The sequence below is a fragment of the Cynoglossus semilaevis genome, chromosome 1 (genome assembly GCF_000523025.1).
Source record: "Cynoglossus semilaevis isolate Cse_v1.0 chromosome 1, Cse_v1.0, whole genome shotgun sequence".
NCBI lineage: Eukaryota > Metazoa > Chordata > Actinopteri > Pleuronectiformes > Cynoglossidae > Cynoglossus > Cynoglossus semilaevis.
This window is the reverse complement of record NC_024307.1, coordinates 26,565,384-26,587,299: the sequence shown is the minus strand read 5'-3', so window position 1 is coordinate 26,587,299 and position 21,916 is coordinate 26,565,384. Positions and strand designations below refer to the sequence as shown.

Below are 21,916 nucleotides of genomic sequence, written 5' to 3'. Positions count from 1 at the left end.
TTATTAATAATGTATAATTTGAATTACAGCATACTCTGTCAATTTTCTTCCGTCGGGTGACACGAAGTGTGAAAAACACGAATACACACATACACATACAGTACATCTACCCGCTGTATTTGTATTTCTGTCCCAGCAGTGTCCATACAACCTGATTAAAAATGTAAATTGATTGACAGCACTGGTTGACAGAAGGAAAGATAGATAGATAGATAGATATAGATTATATGATATATTTATTGGAAATATATCTGTAATAATATATATAAATATAAAATGATATAAATATCTATGTAGAGAGATATATTTCTTTATATATGTGTGTGTGTACTAAAAATGTACACACATTTTCAATACCGAGGTACATACCAAACCGTGACTTATATATATATATATGTAACTCAATCCAGAACAAAATTATCCATTCACTGAAATAATAATAATAATCATCATCACACACATATTCTGACCAGAGAGTGGTCTTTGTATCATGATGTAATAATACATTCTTCTTCTTCTTCTTTTTTTTTTTTTTTTTTTTTTTCACTGTTGCCCTCTAGCTGTGAAACGAGCACTGGCACTGGAAGGAGAGATGACATACAGTAGGGAACAGCTGGCTGCAGCCTTAGCAACATGGACATGACATGATCACAGCTTTCTCAGTGGCTTTGGGACTTAAACTGATCCTCTACCCAAGACCCTGTCAACAGTGATGTCTTTATAACTAAACTGAGTGGACAGGCCGGCCCTGCCATCCAGGAGAGGTGGCAACAAATCCAATTACCTCCCCTGCATGGGGCCTGGAACAAAGAGAGGGACGCAGAGGGAGTTATTGCATAGAGAATATGTGAGGCTAAGATTGATGGGTAAGGTGGACACGTCGTTCTCTGTATAGGAAGCTGTACAGACACAGTATGGTTTCAATTTAGTATGTACCAAACGTTAAATACAAGTATTGACTATTTTAGGGTCATTTTATTACAAATGGCACTTTTGTTTTTAATTTTATCAACTATAAAATGACGTGTTGTTGCTAATGTAAATGGCTGAGGTTGTATGTGTTAGCATGACTCAGCTGGTAGTGTCTCTGGACATTGAAGTCATTATAAACAGCCAAACCAGGTGAACACAGTTGTTCCATAGTCCAGGGAAAATACTTGAGTTTCCATTTGTTCTGGAAGCACTGGCCCTCAGTCAACTTTCCTAATTTTCTTACAGTTGCCATTTTAGAAATTGACCAGAAGGGGTCATGGGTGTGCAGTGCCAGAACATGGCTACTGCCATCTTATACTCAGGCCACAGTCTTGGCAGGTCATGACTTGTGACTCACCAGTGATCCATTGTATGACAGAGGCTGTGGGTCCTTGAGCCGCAATTGGCCCCCGGGCCAGACTTTGGATAAACCTTTTGTATACCTTTCAGCCTTTTCGAACATTTGAAAGATGGTGCCCATCATTAAAGGTTGTTATTGTTGCTAACTGAACCTGAGTTGTACATGTGCGTCCTCCCTGTTCTTCATTCATTCTTCTAACTGTTGTGGTCTATTCACCAACACCAGCCACAGACACAGACACACGGCCTTAATGTGTCGGTGCTGGTGGCAAGGTTGTAAAATTGGAAATTGGAAAGAAAACATGTCTGGTGGAGGGGGAGGGGCCTTCTAAGAATGATGCAAAATAGAAGAACCTGCCAAATGTTTTTTTTATTTTCAGCTTTAGAGAGCGTGCATCATCTTGTCCATCTGAGAAATCAGTCGTTCACTAATTGTTTTACAAACATTTCTCCGTACAGGAATGGGGACGATGAAGAAGACGGATATGCTAGGAAAGTCTGTGTATGTGTGTGTGTATGTGTGTGTGGTGGGGGTTATATTGAGGTATATATTTTGATAAATATTCAGTGGCCATTGTGGACGGGCAATTTCTGCAGTCAGTCCGCCATTCAGAAGTGAAAGTGAAGTGTCTGTCTGCTGGTTCTCAGATGAGAGGCTGCCAGCTGTTCATGGGTGACTGTTTCACTGTGGTGCGTCAAGACATGCCCGGTGGAAAGCGATGCAATTCAGTAACTCCACTCATATACATGCAGCACACCAGCGTTTTGTTCTGTTCGGGCCTCATATCAATTGCAGAACTTCACTTGTTTTGGCCATTAGGCCGAATTTGTCTGAGCTGGTGCCGTGGAAACGAGGGGATGTCAACCTACTGGCCTGTGTCCGTGGAGAGAAGGAGGCTCTGTTTAAATCTACAGGAGGATGTTGTCTTCAAGTATCGCAATTACAATTAAATCAGCTTCTGATATCATGGTCAACTTCGAGGCTAAAATTAAACTAAACAAATTTGGATCACAGCGTGCCCTACACGGCCAAAATAAATAATATTTAATATCCCACTTTGTCGGATATTTTTCATAATTAAAGAAGCGTGCCCTACACGGCCAAAATAAATAGGAATGTAGACATGTTCCACTTTGTCGGATATTCTTCATAATTAAAGGGAAATTGTACTGGACTCAAGTGACGTTGTTTCCAAGGCCACTGTTAAAGATGATTATGCAGATGGAATATTTTCACCTGTAACAAATCATTTGTTTTATTTGTATAGCTTTAAATCATTAAACACATCTAGTGAAGAACTGGACATGAAAATTCACATCCAGTTGCCTAACTCTTCAACCTGGGCCATGACCTGGATGACTGAGAATCTTCATAGACAACACATTGTGTTTTTTATTATTTTAAAATTGAAAAAAAGTCATTTTTAAATTGAAATGATCTTACTGAAAACCCATATAGAAGGGGAAAAGTGAGGAATGTAGGTACAGTAGAGTCTATGTTATAACAAGATCATATTAGCAATACAAAGTATATGGCAGAATACATTATAATAATATTATTGAAAACCAAATGAAATCACACATGAGTGAGCATCTTGGCAACGGTTGAGAGAAAAACTCTTTCTTTAAGGGAAGGGAAAAAAAATTCCAGGAGACCGCAGAGGGAGAACACATGAGTGGAAGGAAGAAAGAGAGAACAGAAATACAAAACTATAATACACATGAGTACAGTCAGACATGCTGTTACAGTTTATCATTAGTGTTGGAGGCTCCTCTGGTTTAGATTGTAATAGTTAGGAATAACAGCAGGGCAGAAGTGTCAGGTCTGGATCAGGTTCTGCAGTTCTAGAGGCACAAGAACCTGTGAGGGGAAGACAGTGACAAGGAGAGAAGAAGAAGAAGGAGACAAACTAGTGGAGGTGTGATAAAGAGAGTGCTCAGTACACCATGGGAGTTCCCTCAGCAGTCTAGGCCTATAGCAGTGTAACAAAAGGAGGAGTTGAACCCATATCCCTCCAAAAAACATCTGGCAGTTTTCAAACACATATCTCCGGCTCTCAGCCAAAGTTTGATTAAGATTTGTGTTGGGTTTTTTTTCTGACAGTACCTTAAGGGTAGTATTTCTAACATGCTCCTGGTTTCTCTCCTCCCCCTCTTTCTATCCCCTCCTGTGTCTCCCCCATTCAATCTTTGCCAAAGCGACCGACTGAAACTGGGTCTGGATCAGCTGAAGATTTATTCCTGTTGCGTTTGTCCTCCCGCTGTCACAAAGTGGTTGCTCAGTGTGGGATCTAATTTGTTTTTGTGTTTTTTTAACAATAATTGCAGACCGCATTCGGCTCTTCTATGTCTTGTTAATATAATTGCAATATAATATTGACAATTACAAAATAATTGTTTTCCATTCCATTGAGGCAAAATGTGTTTGGAGAATTCAGGCTATAAATACAAAACTGACTTCTCCTGACTACAGGATAAAGATGACTTCAACGGGAAGTTACTTTCTTTTTAATTAATCTCTCACTCCTTAGTCAAGTCGTCCTCCTTTACTCCATCTCGTTTAATGTATTTAAAACAAAATAAAATAACAAGAAAATGATGGTATATCAGGTCATTTTCTTCAAACCTTGGGTTTTGAAAGCATGTATTTTACATTTAAAGTCCATTGGTCCACAAAAGGAAAATGAGGTTTAACTTGGAGCTCTTGGAGCTCTCAGGAAAATGAGGTTTAACTTGGAGCTCTCCAAGCCTGATTCAGGACACACACGGACTACACATCCGTGTGACTGCACTCACTCTCCCCTCAACCTCCTAACTCACTCACCAACACACACTCAGAGGAGCTAATTAAGGTTTTAATATGCAAATGTGATTTGCCGTAAATTATCCAGCTGGCAAATAAACCTGTTTACGCCTGAAAATTAATCAGAAGTATATCAAGGAGTGTGTTTCTATGGTGGCTGTTGTTGTTGTGGCTGGAAAAAAACAAGAAATTACACCCCCACCCCCAACTCTGCAGACCCTCATCCAGGTTATTTTTGCCGAGGTACGTATTAGGGCTAAAGTCAACCTTGAACGAGAGATCATGTCTTCCATTCTGACTGTGTAACAAGGGTCGCCGTAGTTGTTTATATAAGGACGGTGTGTCGTTGGACAGCAAGTCTCAGTTCTATTTAGGAAGGAAATTGAACTGGCATGTCGTGTGCGCCCCAGGACAGATGTGTGTGGTACCTGGTACCGTTAGTCAGTGTGTAGAGCTGCTCACTGTATCAACGCAAACATCTAATCTCAAAACTGGTTTTGGTATGAAACTCAACCCAATAAAAGCAGTCGTATCATATTTGCCACACAAGATTCTGAAAGAAAAACAACAACCCTGATCTGATACCTAAGACCAAATATTTAACTGAACTTCATGTGACGTGGGACACTGTCGTCTCAGCGACGGCAGCTCACGACGTGCAGGAAGAAAACAACAGTATCAGATTGATATGGTTCCATAGTGTAGCGGTTAGCACGCCATGAAAGCAAAGAGCACAGAGTTCTGGGTTCCATTCCCAGAGGAACCACATATCTCTAATGATGCTTCCCATGTGGCAGCCTGTGAGTTGCAACCATGTACTTAATGGTGCCCCCTGTGGCTGCTTGTGTTAGTTGCAAAGACTCCATACACTGTAAATTTCCCCATTGTGGGACGAATAAGGGACTCAGTTATTATTATTATTATGTCAGTATTGGTAGATACTCTGAGTTGCAGTATTGACATCGGATATGAAAAAGTTGTATAAATTCGTCCCCAGTAGAAATACTACAAGAGTAATGTTTTTGATTTCAAACTGTTGGTTCGCAAATAGGCGGCTTGCAGGCCGGGTGCTTTTTGTGGGCCATCATTTGAAGGCCACTGATCTAGAGGATGTCCTGATCATTCACAGTGAAATGGACAAATCATTCCATGATCCTCTTAATGAATGATTCCAAGAATTAAAAACATATTTAATATAAAAACATAATGGAGGTAAGGGTCAAAATATGTTTTAACATCAACACCTAAACATCAAAGTTATATGTTGTTCTTTTGACTTCATTAATAAAAAAAATAAAAAAAATCAAGTTGATGAACTGACTGCTCACTCTCTGGCACATATACAGACACCCGTACACACTTAGACTTGATTGACAGGCCACATTAAGGCTAATCTCTCCAGAGTTTAAGTTTGACTTTACACTGGCCAAATCCAAATCTCTTCATATAAACATCAACATGTGAACGTTCCTGTCTTTTCCGTCTATCATCCGACCTGTGACGAGGAACGCAACGGGCCACAAATATCAGGTATATTCCAGGTGTTGACACATCTCTGATTAGGTGTGTAAACAGTTCCACCTAGCTACACTGAAAACTTGCCCCTTGGAAAGGCTGATTTCCACTGAGGGTGGGAATGCATGAATGTTTTATTGCGGTAAATAATTAATAATTTATTACAAACAGGCCAGTGATCAAATGGAGCCTCATGGCAACAGACATGAAAAATCCCACTTTTGTAAACAAAGAGAAGAGGACCCAGATTTCCTCCACTCTTGCTACCCCATGCACTCCCCGCCCCCCATGTTGCTCTTATGCCACACACATAAAATGCAAATGTACTGACATACATCAACAACTGTCAAAACACACAGAAAAAAAAAAGAGCAGCCGTAACCCCTCGCCATTAGTCAGTCCATCGCATTCACACTCACACTTATTTTCAGTTGCCAGAATAATATTTTTCATGTATTCCGTGGCAACCCCAGAAGTAAGACTGAGTGGGATACATTTGATCTGGCCACCCGCTGTTTCCTGATGGAAAGATAAGCTTCCAACACTTGTCTCCCACCTGAATTTGCCTAGGCAACTCCTAGCTGGGAGATTTTATAACCTGACAAATAGCTTTATTACCATTCTGTTCGAATGTCCGTTCGCTCTAACGTCCAGTAAAGGTAAAAATGCTGACCTTGGCTCTCAGGGGCCGGGAGTCATATTTAGAAAAAAAAAAGGTTTTTGGTGCATACGCTTCTCCTGATATGAACAGAAAAAAAAATGACAAAAATGGAGACAGAAATGTATTTGCCTGTTTTGATCACACACACACACATGCACGCACACACATTAACAAAATTGCCAGCACTCGTAAACACCATTTTAAGGAATCTATCCGATCTCGCCTTTTGCCTTAAGCCAGAATAGATATTTTAATAAAAATCTGATTAACACCCTGTAAACAACATGTAGAAAACAAGAAAAAAGCTGCAAACAAGAATCAAAACAACTTTGGAATCTGTGTACAGATCACCTTCAGAGTTAATTTTTAAGTAAGCATCCTATTCCTTGGAGCTTTTAATGAATGCTTTAATATGCAAATAAGTCAGCAGGGATAAAATCATGACAAACAGATGGCAAGTGTGGGTATTTATTTTGTGAATGCAGCCGGGGCATTTATTAAACTTAATGCATATTTTTACTCCGCAGCCATTAAACAGAAAATATCATCACAGATGAACTGCTGCACGAATAAATTGTGTGCACATTGATTCATAATGACGTCATTAATATTCACATAATCGCAATTAGAAGTTTCTACAAGCTGACTTCCCATACAGGCCACACCAGAACTACTATGTATGCATCTGCTGTCAACACCACACCACTGTATAACAGCAAAGAAAAGAAGTATAGAGTATAGAGTATAGAGTATAGAGTATAGAGTATAGAGTATAGAGTATAGAGTATAGAGTACTTCAATGGCTGTCTGAGGTTATTTATTTTTGTAAAGATTTATAAATTAGTCCTCTGGTGTATTCTTTTTAAAAGAGGACCTGCGACCATCAATATAAAGACAAAACTATAAAACACCAACCATTTGACACAGATGCACACATGTGCATATCGATATTGGTACTGGTATCGGAAAAGATTGTCAAAAAAGTATTAAATCAAAGATTTTGTGTATACATTTACTATGAATCCCCTCATTTGAACCGTTCTTAAATTTGTTTTGAATGATTTAAGGCAAACGTAGAGGAGGAGGAGCTCATCTTCACCTAAATGAAACATTTCCCTGGGTGATTTTGAGGTTGTTTTGCCTCTCTGTCTGTTTCTGTGCTTTAATATTTTTAAGGTAATGTGACATTTGACCTCTTGTTTTTTTTTTAGATATTGTAGTAAATGCCCCTACCTGTTCTTCCAGGGGGACATTGTCCAAATCCAAATTAGCGAGGGATTGGTTGATCTTCATGGCCAGACACAAGGCCATCAGTCCCCCGACCTTCACGTTATTCTGACGGAGGTCCAGACACTGAATGTAATGGTTCTCTGCAAGAAACTCAGCCAATGCCACAGCACCTTCACAGAAAACAAAAACACATAAAACAGGATGTTTGTAAATGATATCTTGTGGTAAAGAAAAAAAAAACTTATAAAGTCATAATTTTAAAACACAAAGGCAGAACTTCCAAAGTTCATACTACAAGACTAATAATTAAACCAGCAAATCAGGGGATTCCCTCCTGAGATAAGAGCTCTGACCATTGCCCGTCATGTGGCCTCTTACAGTTACACAAATGGAACAAAACCTTGAATGAACTGACTGTTTTAATGAGAAAAACAAATGTGAAATGAACTCGTCTGTATAATTGGGGGAACAAATAATACAAATTGTTGTACCTTCACAGGTGATGCTGTTCTGGGCCAGACATAGCTTTAGCAACGAGCAGTTCATCATTAAAGGTGACCGGATCAGCTGTATGCCCTCGTCTCCAATCAAGTTCTCAGATAGATCCAGGACCTGTAGAACCTTCAGCACCGGCTGCAAAGACATGCATTGTATTAGGTTATATTCATTGTATACTGTATATATATATACTTATATATATTTATATAAATATTTATACAGTGGTCCGTCGTCTATTGCGGATGTTACGTAATACGCAAAAAAACGCTAAGTAGAAACGCGTCAGTTATTATATTATTTACGTATACATTAACCCTTTAATATATACATATATATAGGGTGTAAAATATGGCAAAAAAATTTACGTAACTTTCTTGGTTACCAGTACATAGGGGTTATTTCTTGCAATACACTATGTATGTTATTTAATTTTTTTTTTACAATTTTTTTTACTGTTTTTTATGAGTCTAGAAAATTTATTTTATCACAAAAATAATGAAAATATTGGAAATTTAAACATTTTTGTATACCACAAAAACCCACGATAGAGCGAAAAATCCACAATACAAGAATGCATTTAAAATATTAAAAACCCGCGATGCACTGAGGGCACGACAGTCGACCCGTTATACAGTGAGTGACGACTGTGTATGTATATATAAATATATAAATATATATAAATATGCCTGTTTTACATTGACTGCGTTAAGGCTTAAATGTTTCACAGCAGCATCACATTCACTTTTACTATCAAACGATGACAATTATTCATGTTTAGAATGTTTTCCGTCATGGTAGAAGCTCTGAACCCTTGCCTCCACTCTCCAGGGCCACATTAGCATGGAAGCACGATTAGCTGGTGCATGTCGCTCGGGGTCCCTGCGACACGAGGGACCCATGTTGCTCAACAGCATGAAGAGAAAGCCGCCGCCCACTCCCTGGTCGTCCCCCTTCTTTTCACCACCCGTGTTAAACTTCTCCGGTCACTGTTTTGAGGATGAGTGCGTGGGCGGGAAGAAAGCCAGGAAAGAACAGATTCAGAGAGCGTCTTCTACCCAGTTAATTCACAGAGCCAACACGCTCAAGAACCATCGCCACCTCGTTTTCATCCCGCCTCACTGAGCTGCAGCACACAGAGGCGCTGGCACGACCAATGATTGGCAAGAATGTTCTTCGCTGAGAAGCAGAGGGAGGAAGAGCATCTTGAATGGCTATGCACAAGGGATAATAGCAGACAATTAAAGAGGTGACAGCGTGGTTGAGGGTGTGCAAGAGTCAAGCATGGTTGAAGCCTGTCAAACGGAAAACCAGGGGAGGGCTGGAGTGAGAAGTTTGAGGGTGGTGGAGGGAAGTGTGAAACCACCCGACACACAGTAAGCTTTTACACATAACATGCTGCCCTGGGGGTGGGGGGATGGGGAGGATTTTGTGTGTGTATGTGTGTGTGTGTGTGTGTGTGTGGGAGGGAGGGGGTATGAGATTAAAGCAGAGACACAAAATATGGACTCCGTATGTGATGATAAAAAACATTTGTTTAAAATTAATCAGCCAAAAAACGAGTCAGGATTCATTTTTAGAGCTTCGAGGATCACACAGGGTGGACCAGGTTGATGGACAGGTGTGTGTGTGTGAGGCCTTTGGTCTGTATCAGGGGTTCTTAACCTGGGGTTCGGTGAGTCAGTCTCAGGGGTTCGGCGGAGGACAAGACACACACCTGACTCATATGATTCGTAATGACACGCCCCCCGCTTGACCATCACCGAAGTGTTCAGTGAATGCGCATATGAAACTGGTGGGTTTCAGTACCTCCAACAAGGTTAACAACCACTGGTCTATATGGTATATATGTGGAATTTGAGCGTCTGAGCTTTTCAGGTGGCATTGTGCCGCCACGTCCAATTAGCGACAGGTTTCTCCTGACGTCACTTCCCTGAAGCTGAGCAGAGATGGAGGGAATCTCTCTGTCTGAGAAGCCACTGGAGGGAAACCTTATCATTGCCGTTTGTGGGCACCAACAGCGATGCTGCCTTTTATTGGTGCATCAGTGTTAACTTTCTGACCCCTTGACCTCCTGAACCATCGTTGTCTAAAATGGCTGATTCAGCGTTGTTGAAGTGTCAATACCATGAGATCTTGCTCCAGCGGAGGGCGCTGCAGCTTACCAATTGACGCTTTTTCAAATATTATTAGGAAATATATTCCAAATGTGCCCAACGATGAAGGTCTCGGTGGTACTCACCAGAGTCTGGGACAGGGAGAGCATGCCCTCTACAGTGATCTGGTTTCTCCGCAGGAGTAACACCTCCAGACCTGCTGTCTGCCACCTCAGACCATCACAGAGCTCCGCGAAACCTGGGTGTTAGATAATAATCGTCAACGTTTCTGAAGGATTCTCTGGGTCTTAGTCTGGATTCCATTTAGAACAGCTACTGTGTGTTTAAAGCAACCCAGAACAACTGGGTTCATTAAAGGAATTATATGTCACAATATTTCCATTAAACACAGCAAAGAGTTACACACCTGTCTGTAAACCTGCTCTGGTTTTGGCTTAAATTTGTTTTCCAATTTGCAGCTATTTATCACATATATATATTTAGTTGCTGTATTGGATCTTTAGTAGATTTGGGAATAGATGATTTTATATCAATCACTATCATGTAAATATAAAAACAATGTATGTGATGTCATTAATTATTTCGATTTTCTAGCTGTTGCCATTTGAATTAGACAATTTTATTTAAATGATATTTAAATGATCCACAAAAGACATTCAACAAAGGACAGACCAAGGATTTTTGTAAACCAAAAAACAATAGTAAGGTGAGGTATTTCTGACCGCAGACATTTGAACTGATACATCGTTGTTATCACCTGCATCTGCCAGTGTGTTGTTGCTGAGCTCCATAGTCTTTAAAGTGGAATTGTAACGCAGCAGGTCCCCGAGCTGCAGTGCATCCTGGTAGCTGTTCAGCAGATTGTTGGTGAGGTGGAGCTCCTGCAGAGTCCTGTTCAACTTCAGTGCACTAACTGTGGACAACAAAACAAGGAGGGACAAGATGTCAAATCTAAAAGATTTGATTAAGAACTGCTAACTGAAGACAGTTCTCCACTTTGGCTGAGGGTTTGGACCACCAGACATCACACCAACTCCAGCGACTCAAGTGTCGATCAGCAGGTTGAAGAAGAGTTATATGACCCAGAATGACTCGGTGGGACACAGTAGAAAATACTGATTGTCCCTTTGGTTGAAACAGAAGTGAAACGTCAGTTAATGGTAAAGAGGAGAAGAGTCACACACACGGAGCAGCGGTGGCCCACTGCGTCGATGATCTGCACAGAGCGATCTCTGAATAAGCAGCAGAAGAACAGTCAGTGGCAGATTGAAAGAATGGCGCGCACACCATGCAGCGAAGATGCTCGCCGCAGATGAGGCGTGGACGATGAGTGCAGGTGAAGCGGGGTCAGAGAAGACACCTGCCAGACAGCGGAGAGAACAGACAGGAGACACGGAGCAACGAGGAAAACTAGTTGTCAGATCAGATCAGATGAGAAGCGGGTCAGGAACAGCAGAGTTAGCAGTGTCTGTGTGAATGAACAGCCAAAGGAAATGAACCAGTGGACAACACTCAGACTCTGTCTGTGACACGGTGATGGCACATTTGTATGGAACCAATTATTATGTTGAAGTACATCATTATTTGTCTGTGTTGTAGTGATTTGCCAAAAAAGGTAATCAAATTGAAAAAACAACAACTGGTATCACCCATCACTATCTTGTTGCTTTTGCTACCCACATGTCTGGTTCGATACCATGGCTTTGGTTATATCATTATGATTAATCATAATTTATTATGATTAATCATAATGTTCCTAGATGAAATACCATTCTTAAATATGAAACATTTTCTTTCGTATATTGCTGGAATATACAAATGGATGTGTGCGTTTCACAGGTTAGTTATTTGTGACTATTTCAAATGATGGACTGTTACTGTGGAGAAATATTGGGAAACATATGAACACCTAAAAATCTTACCAAAAATACAGCATGTAGCAACTATCTATGTAACGACTTTGTACTAGAGCAGTGGTTCTCAAACTGTGGTACGCGTACCACCAGTGGTACAATAGCGCTATCTGGTGGTACGTGGGCAAAATTCATATTTTCACATTTACATTTACAAATCTGAAACATAACATACACAATGAATACAACATTTAAACTAAACCTCTTTGTAAACCTCTCTCCTGTGGTGGAAGCTAACAGTGAAGGCCTCTGCTGCTGTATTCTAATGTTGGTCATCATGGTGGGACTCAGAAAGATCAGTGTTTTCTCAGGTGGGACAGAGTAGAAAAAGCTGGAGATCCACTGTGTTAGGGCAACAATCAGTGAATGGACGGTGAGAGTCCTGGAGTAACAGTTCATGTCATTCTGTCCTTACAATAAAGTATGTTCAAATTTTTATCAGATAAATCTTCACAAAAATAATGAAGCTTTATTTTGAAAATAACTCCAAATTCCAAACCTTTTCTTTTTTGACCAGTCTGTCACAATGAAGGTCTTTGTTGATGCTGTGCATGTGTGTATGTGTATGTGTGTGTGTGTGTGTGTGTGTGAGTGTGCATGTGCATTTGGGTGACAGCTACAAGCTGTCGTAGATGTGTGAAGTGGTGCATAAAGTGACAGGTAAGAGATTAGCCCTCTAATCTGGGTCTAGACCTGCAGAGATGGTCAAAGATCAAATCTGGTCCTGCTGGCCGCAGGACACACGCAATCACCTCCACTCACACACAAACACATACACACGTGTACAGCCTTAAACCCGTGTGTGTGTGTGTGTGTGTGCGTGCATCATACCAAGTCTGTAAAGCGGCATGCCACTGAGCTGGGCGTTGTGAAGGTGCAGCGTTGTGAGCCGGCTGGTCAGCAGAGCTTTGGACAGAGACAGGGCTGGGTAGTCCACCATGGGCATGTTGGAGGCGTCCAGTCGAGACAAACGCATACTCTGAAACACACAGTTAGATAAGTCCAAGTAACTAAAGGAAACGTAAGATAAAATAATCAGCCTGATCAAGAACACTCTCCAGACCTGACCTAATCCCTGAAGGATGTGGTGTCAAATACACAGAACTACTGTGGAGCCAATCAGAAGGCCTGTTTGACTGGGTTTCAATAGTTTCTAATGCTGTTTAGATGCAATGCTATGAAGTGCTTATTTATTCAGGAGGCGAGATGAAAACTGTTTATCATCACACTTTTGGGAGTTATGGTTCTTGGAGGCTGATCACATATGTTTGATTTCACTGCCTTTATAGATTGATTTCCATCAACAGTTGAACCAAACAGCAAGATTTTGGTTTGGCTGAGCAATTTCCCCCCCGATAACATCTTCTTATGTTAAACAAATATAAAATAAATGAATAATGAAGTAAGAAAATACATTCTAAAGGTGGATGTTTCGTCCAGCCGTTGGTTGAGGTGGAAGTGTCCTTTAACCATTATCTGACTGATAGCGAGTATCGGATCGAGCCATTTCTACACAAATATGCTATAACAAGCATGTATGAAGGAAATACATCAGCATTGGTTCATTTTATCAACCATTAATTTATCGATCCCTTTAAATAGATCAGTGAGTAGGGAGCCAATCCTAGCTGACGCTAGCTAAAGCTGAAGTTGACCACGGACAGTTCACCAGTCCAATATCTCCGTCATCAGCAACAACGTTACCTTCTGTGATGGATGTGATGGAAACATACAAAACAACATTCTATTCCTCTGTGTCAGCCAACCTGCTTAATCAAATGAGCCAGCGCCCTCCAACCAGATGTTCCCATATTCCTGTTGTCAGAAATGTCAAGATGGCTTGTCGATTCATAGTACGAAATCATATCCAGCAAAGATGAAGCTCCCTGGAAAAAAAAAGGTAAAGGTAGAAAGATGAAAAACGCTAGGCCGTAGATTTAAAAGCAGTGTTATGCCATGTAGTCCTTTTTGGAGGGGGAAACAGACTCTAATCTGATACAGGGTACAAGCCTCAATATGAAACGCTGTTGGAATTGGAAGATGACAGAATATAAGTTTTTCTCATAAAACTCACATTTTCTTCCAGTTGTGCTGCCTGCAGATTGATGAAATCTAAGCGCAGAGATTTCAGGACGACTTCCAGAGCTTCGCAGGAGCGATGGTCTAATCGCTCACCTTGATAGAGGCAGGCAATCAACGGGAGATGATTGGGAGACAAAATTGCACAATTCTTAATGTGCTTTTTTCCCTTTGACTTATTTTGTCAGAAACCGCGATGAAAACAACCTCCTTGATAGACAACTTGCTTCTGTGTGTGTGTGTGTGTGAGAGAGGGAAAGCAGCCCACACACGCACTGTGTGGGCTGCTTTCAAATAAAATCAGACTTAATCAGAGGGAAGGTACGAACATCTGCAGTCAGAAACAATTCGAATAATGGTTCTAATACTGGACCTACACAAAAAGCTCCTGATTGAGTGGACATGATTACTGACTTGTATCGAGCAAACTCATAATTAATACAGAAAAAGTTCATTTATTATTTTTTTCAAAAAAATAAAATGTAAAATGCTCGTGGCGTAGGATTCCAATGTCCTGGGGCTTTGAACTGCCCTTGTATTACCATAGGTTCTGTGGCACAGCTGGACCTGCAGGCTGGGTAGACTGCAGATGGAAAGTAATGAATTACTGTAACTGAGTAAATGATTTACAGTACATCATATGTGGGTACTTTATACTATGTATATAAATATATAGAGATCATATATGTATATTATATATATATAATTTAGATATGATGTATGTAAGTAAGTAAGTAAGTGTAAGTACTATATACAGTATGTAAGTAAGTACAAGTAGGTTGTTATTATATATATATATATATATATATATATGTATATATATATATATATATTGAATGGAGAAAGTTGGGTTGATCAAATCTGTTGACTTCTACTCCCTCCTTTTCAGTTACATCTGACAAGGAATCATTGAATCAGCCCTTCTGCGTAATATTGCCTAAGAATTATGATGTAATATTGTCTATTTTCTATTGTTATATATATATATACATACATCATGGTCAGCCTCTGAAGAACTGAGAGACTGTAATAATTGTGTGATTGCTCAAAAGAAGGCATACAACATAGCATTAATTAGTAAGGATGGACTGAGGTGTTCAGCTTACCTTTGAGATCCAGACATTTCACACTGCCACCTACACATGCACCCTGCTGAGAAGGAGAGAGGGAGAGACGACGAGAGAGGACTGGTGGGTGGAAGGCGTGGAAACACACACACACACACACGCGCGTTTGGCACCAGCAGCACCCAGTCCTCCCTCTCAGCTCTCTTCGCTGCGTGGCCTCTACATCCATGCCAGTCTGATCAGGAAAGCTTATTGGACACCAGAGCATAAATGATACATTTCTCACAGTTAACCGCTGTCGTTGATGGTGACATGGCTTCCTAATTAACCAGTGTATAATAATTAGAAACAGCTGGTCATCAGTTGATGTGTTCATTTGCCAGAGCCACTAAATCTAATTTGACTGCATCAATCACCTGAGGTGGCACAATGTGTAGATGCTAGAAAACACTTTTATTTTTTCTACTGACATGTGAAACTGGGGGAGCAAAGATGGATTAACCAGCTTAGCATAGTCATATTATTGTTATTATTACTATTGTTATTTTTTTATTATAATTTATATTATTATTGTTGTTGTTGTTAATATTATTATTAATGATGATAATAATAATTACTACTATTATTTAAGATAATAAGAATTACAAGAATAGCATTTCAGTTATTATTCTTTACATTTCTTCGGCAATCCAGGTACAGAAATTACATTTATAATAATATGAATACAAATATTAACAGTAATATGTTTATACTACTACTACTACTACTAATAATAATAATAAAAATTATAATACCATAGTAATTCTAATAGAAACAGTAATAATTGTTGTTGTTGTTCTTCTTATTGTTATTATTACTAAAGATGACAATAGGAACAAGAATAATGTACTTTTTGTTATTATTATTGTTAACATTTGTGTAGGTTATACCCACAAAGGCATTGGAATAATTAAAAATATAAATATTTACCTGCTCATTTTTTCATAATAAAAACAATTGCTTCAGATCTAAAATAACGCCTTTGTTGATTTTTAACACGCACTGGAATTGAATACGACAACAAATGGACGGGGTCAGACGACGAACAGTAGCAGACAAAGAAGAGTACACGAGCAGTTCCACCGTATATGTGTACTTTTGAAAACCACTGCGTGAGCCACACTTTCATCCAACAAGCATGGGCTGCCTGCTTTTTTTTTGTTTTTTTGTATATACAATCTTTTTATAAAATTTAAATGGCTTTACCCACAATGCAATGCATGAACCCTCAAAAATGTAAGAAAATGTCCATGTGTTTTTTCTCTCATATTTCATCTCTTGTATTACATTAATGAATATTATTTGAATTTTAATTGACCACTCACAGCAATTGTTCTCTAATCAGGACAACAACATTATGATGTGAATCGTAGTCAGTAAAGTCACACTACTGGAATATTTGTTTTGGAGAAAAAAAAGGAGTCTTTTGTACATTTTTTTAAATGTACAACTTCTTTCTTTATGTTCAATAAATGCTTTACACTCTCTTCAATACAACCTGAATACACTGCATATATATGAAGCACACGTTTCCTTTCAGTGACCGTTGTTTTCCCAGGTGTGCTCCATAACCACATTAGTGAAAACTGTGGAACAGCTTCGTCTGCACTGACAACTGATCTGCCGCTGAACTGTGTTCGTGAGCCGCACCTTCTCTCATCGCTAAGTGTGACTTATTGTTGAAAAAAAAATCCTGCAGGGTAAAAATATTTTTGGACTGCTTTAGCACAAAAGGAGCGAGAGAGGAATACAGAGGCAGAGAGAGAGAGTGACGGTGGAGTGGGGGAGAGGAGTGGGGGAGGGGGGTCTATTATGCATTCTAGCTGAAAGAATAAAAACCATAAATGGGATGTTAATTGCGCTGTTTATAGATTAGAGAATTTTACCTTTAGCTTGTGTTTTTTTTTTTTTTTTTGCTGAAACAAAATAGAAGAATAGAAGAAAAATGGAAGAATTGTTGTACACACACACATATATACACACACATTGAAATTTGTCTTCTGCCCATCAATCAACGTCTCTATTTATCACTTAATAAAATCAGATAATAGATTTCTATGTATATGTGTAATTATATGTTTCCTTCTTTGTGAATGTTTTTGTGGATAAAGCCTGAAGACGGACTCCTTTTACAATCACAGTTTGTCTGTAAATATCACTGTAGTATAAGGTGTTAAGACTACTGGAGAGAGAGAGAGAGAGAGAGAGAGAGAGGATGACTGTTTTCTTGTCAGATGAATGTGATTATGTTTATTCCCTCTCTGCCAACTGCTGCCTCATGGTGAAAGACGGAAACTGGAGACACCAGCTGCCACATCGATTGATGTGTCCGAAGGGAAAACAGAACAAATGCAAAAAAAAAAAAGAAATAAGGAAAGCTTTCTCTCTCTCTCTCTCCTTCTCTATTTCACACACACACACACACACACACTGAAGAATTCCAGCCTGATCAAATGAACTCAGGGGTGGCTCGTGTCAGTGAGGACATCCGGTGAAAATCCTCCTCCCCATCACTCTGCAGTTCAGTATGTTTTGCGGCTCTGATTGGTGGTTTTCCTTACAGCACTTTTTTTTATTATCATACAATACTGGCTAAATATTAAAAATGATTTAACCTTTTATTAAAGATGTACCATTCCTTTAGAAGCAATTCAGCAATTCAGGTTTCAGTGTTGAAGAGCAAAAGTAAAATGTGTAACGTTGTGTCTAATTTTGAGGTAAAAAAAACCACAGATGTGTGTTGGATCATAACGTTTTCCTTTTAAGTGGTGTTTAAAGGAGGTTAAAATCGGAAGACGCACACAAGACAGAGCTACGATATAACTGTGTCTATATATGTATATACTGTATGTTTATATATACATATATATATATCATATATATATAAATATATATATGGATTATTCTAATCCCAGTTAATCACACGTCTCACACCTTAGATTAAGTGTTTTAACAGGTCATGTTTTTTTTTTATTAAGAATTAATTTTTTTATTAAATCAATTATCAATTTTATTCAAATTTCTTTGTGTGTGCATAAATGCTACTCCATAGTTTCAGTCGTTTTGAAGGAAAATATAAAGCATTAAAAAAAACCCAAAATGACTGTTCATAAATTATAAATGAATTTATTTAGATTTGTATTCAGTTGTCTTTGTATCCAATACTGTAAATATATCGATGTAACTGTTTTCATGGTCATAAAAACATCTAAAACATAGTTCCAATTTTGGAAAATGAATGTAGAGGTAGATGCTTTAAAAATGAGAATATTATTTTTATATGTGGTTTATTTTGGGTCGTAGAGCAACTGGTGTTTGAGTCTGTAAAATCTATTACCCACAAACGCTCTCATACTGCTGGTGTGAGCACTGGGCCATTTAAATCCAATTTAGACTAACAGTGCACCACCCACAGTGCACCCACCCACAAGCCTCTCACTTTAACTGCCACTGCTCCAATTTAATTAGAGCCAGACAATGCAAAAGAGACTTTTTTATACTTTTGAACAGTCTTTTCCTTCAGTTTGTGTGCTGTTCACCCCCCCAAAAAACACATTTTTAGGTGGACGTTTTAGCAGAAGCAACAATGTTCAAAGTCTGACCCAGCAGTTTTGGGAGATCATCCCTAAAATTTGAGATGTTGTCCAGCTTGTTGGTATGATCCAAGTTCCACAGACTCTTTAATTGGTGTAACTTATTTCTGTTGGCTGTGAGAAAAGTAGAGCAGGACGTCATGCCTACACCGTGACTGCTTTCTTTCAGACTACTTTCATGTGTCAATCACACGTTCACCTATCATCCACTACGCCGACAGAGAACGTTCATGAATAAAACCAACAATAAGAAAGGAAAGTGCCACTTTCGCAGGAATGTCTGCACGACTGACTGAATCCACTGGAAGCTGATGAGAGTGTTTTGCATTTAGTGCCAGACTCTTTCCTTGGGGGTGAATATAATGTACAGCAGTGTAGCTCATGTGAAAAACATATCCTTTTGGTCTGTTATTAATGATGTACATGTAGATGTTATTCAGTATTTTTGAATCAAGACTATTGAAAATACAATTTTGTGACATCCCATACAACCGATACAATAAAAATATATTTCTGTGGTGTACAGTAGTGATGATACACTGTAAAACTTCAATCATATTGTGCCATACAGCTACATGCATTTAATCAGTACCCAAACATATAATGTATACATAAAGTATGTTTAGTTTATATGGGTAAATATATATTTAACATTTGCAATGTAGGTAGATCACTTTAGCCTTGTCATTTGAAAAAGAAAATGCAAAAAAAAAAAAAAAAATCATTGTGACACAGCACACAACCAAATGTGACCTCTGTTTTTAAGCTTTCTGTGCCCAGCCAAATGTGACCTCTGTTTTTAAGCTTTATGTGCCCAGGGTAACTTGGCAGTGGGTGGACTCAAACCTTAAACCTTCCAGACCCAACTCTGTTTCCTTAACCACTAAGCCACCACTGCCCGTACTGAATAGTAGCTTATAAACCAAAACAGTGTACAGAAGAATAGCAGCAAAGTTGAAAGGTCATGTTTATAAGACAGTGGTGAGACCTGCTATGATGTCTGGTTTAGACAGTGACAAAAGGCTGAGTTGGTGGAGGCAGAGATGTCAATGCTGAGATCTTCACTGGCAGTGACCAAGATGGAAGCACTAAACACACTTAAAACAGCTAAGCACTCAATCTAAGCAGTATGACTATTGTGGATGTATAAGGCAGCGTACCTGAAGCTGTTGAAGCACATGTACTAGTGGTTGGACCTGATGCCTGCTGCAGCTCTGCAGGTAGGCTGTCGTCACCTCCGTCAAGGTAAGGCAGCTGTTGGCTGAAAAAAATAAAGCGACACAATCCTTAACTGCATGTCAGCAAACCGACGTTTGTGTTTGTGTGAGTCTGTGTGGAGAACGTTGTACTTCCAACATTGCAAAATATTGTAAGTCATCTTGAAATTTAGTTTTTGCTTTTGAACACAACAGGAAGTCACGACTTAGATGTTATTGTAAGATGTACAGTGGTCCCTCTTCTATCGAGGTAGTTGCGTGCCAAGACTCTCGCGAGATCGCAATAAAAAAATTCTGTGATGTACTGATGGAGTGATAGGAGAACCGCGATATAGAGAGGGACCACTGTAAACCTATGATCACTTCTAGCAACTTGCTTGTGGTCATTTATTATGTTTGCCCTCAGCTGCTGGAAGTGTTTGTTTACAGATTTGGTTTTACTTCTATTCCTGATAACTAAATTAATCAGTGGCCTAAAAAAATTAAAAGGAAAAGAACATGATGAGAAACATTTGTGAGTCATTTGTTCCGTAGTTGTAAACAGAAACTTACCCTTGTGGTCACTGCCCCTGTGCTCAGCAAAGCCAGATACTATCTGTTCATCAGGAGGAAAAGACACATGTTTTCTCTCAGTGCGTCTTTTTTTCTGCTTATTCTTCTGTTTTTCGCCTCCATCGTCACTCTGCTCAACATTCTCGTTGTCACTGCAGTGGGTCATCCCGTGTTTTAACCTTACAAAATCTCAGAAGGAACAAACGGTGTTTCAACAACCTCTGTCGTCTCGTGGAGGTCTCATAGCAAAGTCTACGAAACAAATCCTCCTTTAAGTGGATGAAGTAATGTGTGCGACAGGTTCAAGCACCAAACCTCTAGTCGTGAAGTGCAGCTTTCGCCATGACGCCACAGAAACGATATCTTATTCATGAGTTTCTGTCCTTTGTTTTAAGTGAAACTCGATATGTTTGTATCCAGTTATGCATCTGCTGCAGGTATATGGTCCTGCAACTGATGCTCAATCGTAGCTGTTGCTCTTCGAAAACACATCCAAGTGGTAAATGTTTTGATCTTACATTTTTGAAGGCACAACATATATGATGAATTTACATATATGACTGAATTTCTAAAGATAAAATCATTAAATTGGCACATTTGATTTTTACTTACATTAGTTAGTTTAAATTGTATACTAAATTAGTTTCCCTCAGGATTTCAACAACAACAACAGCAGCAATAACAATAGTAACACTAGAGAGGATAAGAAGGATATATCACTGGTGAATGAATATGTATGTATGTATTGTTGTCTTTACGTTTGTATTTTCACCTGGATCCAGCAATATGGTTCCCAAACGTTTTTGACTTGTGACCCCATTTCCACATCACATATTTCTGGCAACCCCAAAAACGTTTCTTTTTTCTTCTAGAATTAGTTTTTGGTCATGTGTGTTATACTGTGTTGCAAATACAGAGATCATTTAAAAAAATAAAAATAATTAGTTGAATTGATGATGATATAGAATAGACTGCAGTAGATAAGCTAAATTCCTTGTGTTTTAATAATGACTCCAGACCATGATACATGCACAGTATATTCACCAACATGGTTGGATAGTAGGAGCATGGTTGAGCACAACATATATGCCACTAAAATATATAATATGTTGTACAGTATTTTATTTACTGTAATTATAGATATTTATTGTGTTTTTTATAAATATAAAACATTTTATGGAACAGATTTTAAATTCACAAACATAGCATATATTTCAATGCTTTATATGTACAGTACGAATATTCAATATAATATCAGCATAAGTACTGATCTCATTCTATTGGAACGATATATTTAAAAGAT

At 39.0% G+C, this 21,916-nt stretch overlaps 1 protein-coding gene across 1 annotated transcript; it reads right to left on the bottom strand.

The window, feature by feature from the left end:
- Nucleotides 1-7,406: 7,406 nt before the first annotated feature.
- Nucleotides 7,407-21,447, bottom strand: LOC103387919 (protein phosphatase 1 regulatory subunit 37). The gene is made up of 10 exons (XM_025061766.1): nucleotides 20,626-21,447; nucleotides 20,005-20,105; nucleotides 15,252-15,297; nucleotides 14,141-14,241; nucleotides 13,833-13,952; nucleotides 12,898-13,045; nucleotides 10,911-11,066; nucleotides 10,279-10,391; nucleotides 8,033-8,174; nucleotides 7,407-7,711 (listed from the first exon to the last, which is right to left on the bottom strand). The coding sequence occupies exons 1-10, from the start codon at nucleotides 20,777-20,779 to the stop codon at nucleotides 7,407-7,409; spliced, it is 1,386 nt and encodes a 461-aa protein (XP_024917534.1). The 5' UTR covers nucleotides 20,780-21,447.
- Between the last annotated feature and the right edge of the window lie 469 nt (nucleotides 21,448-21,916).

Excerpts from the sequence above, each read along its gene's own strand:
- LOC103387919 (XM_025061766.1), bottom strand. The coding sequence starts at position 20,779 with ATGACCCACTGCAGTGACAACGAGAATGTTGAGCAGAGTGACGATGGA. Across the intron at positions 20,106-20,625 it reads CTTTGCTGAGCACAGGGGCA|CCAACAGCTGCCTTACCTTG; the intron begins GTGACCACAAGG and ends TATTTTTTTCAG. Across the intron at positions 10,392-10,910 it reads CAACACACTGGCAGATGCAG|GTTTCGCGGAGCTCTGTGAT; the intron begins GTGATAACAACG and ends TCTAACACCCAG.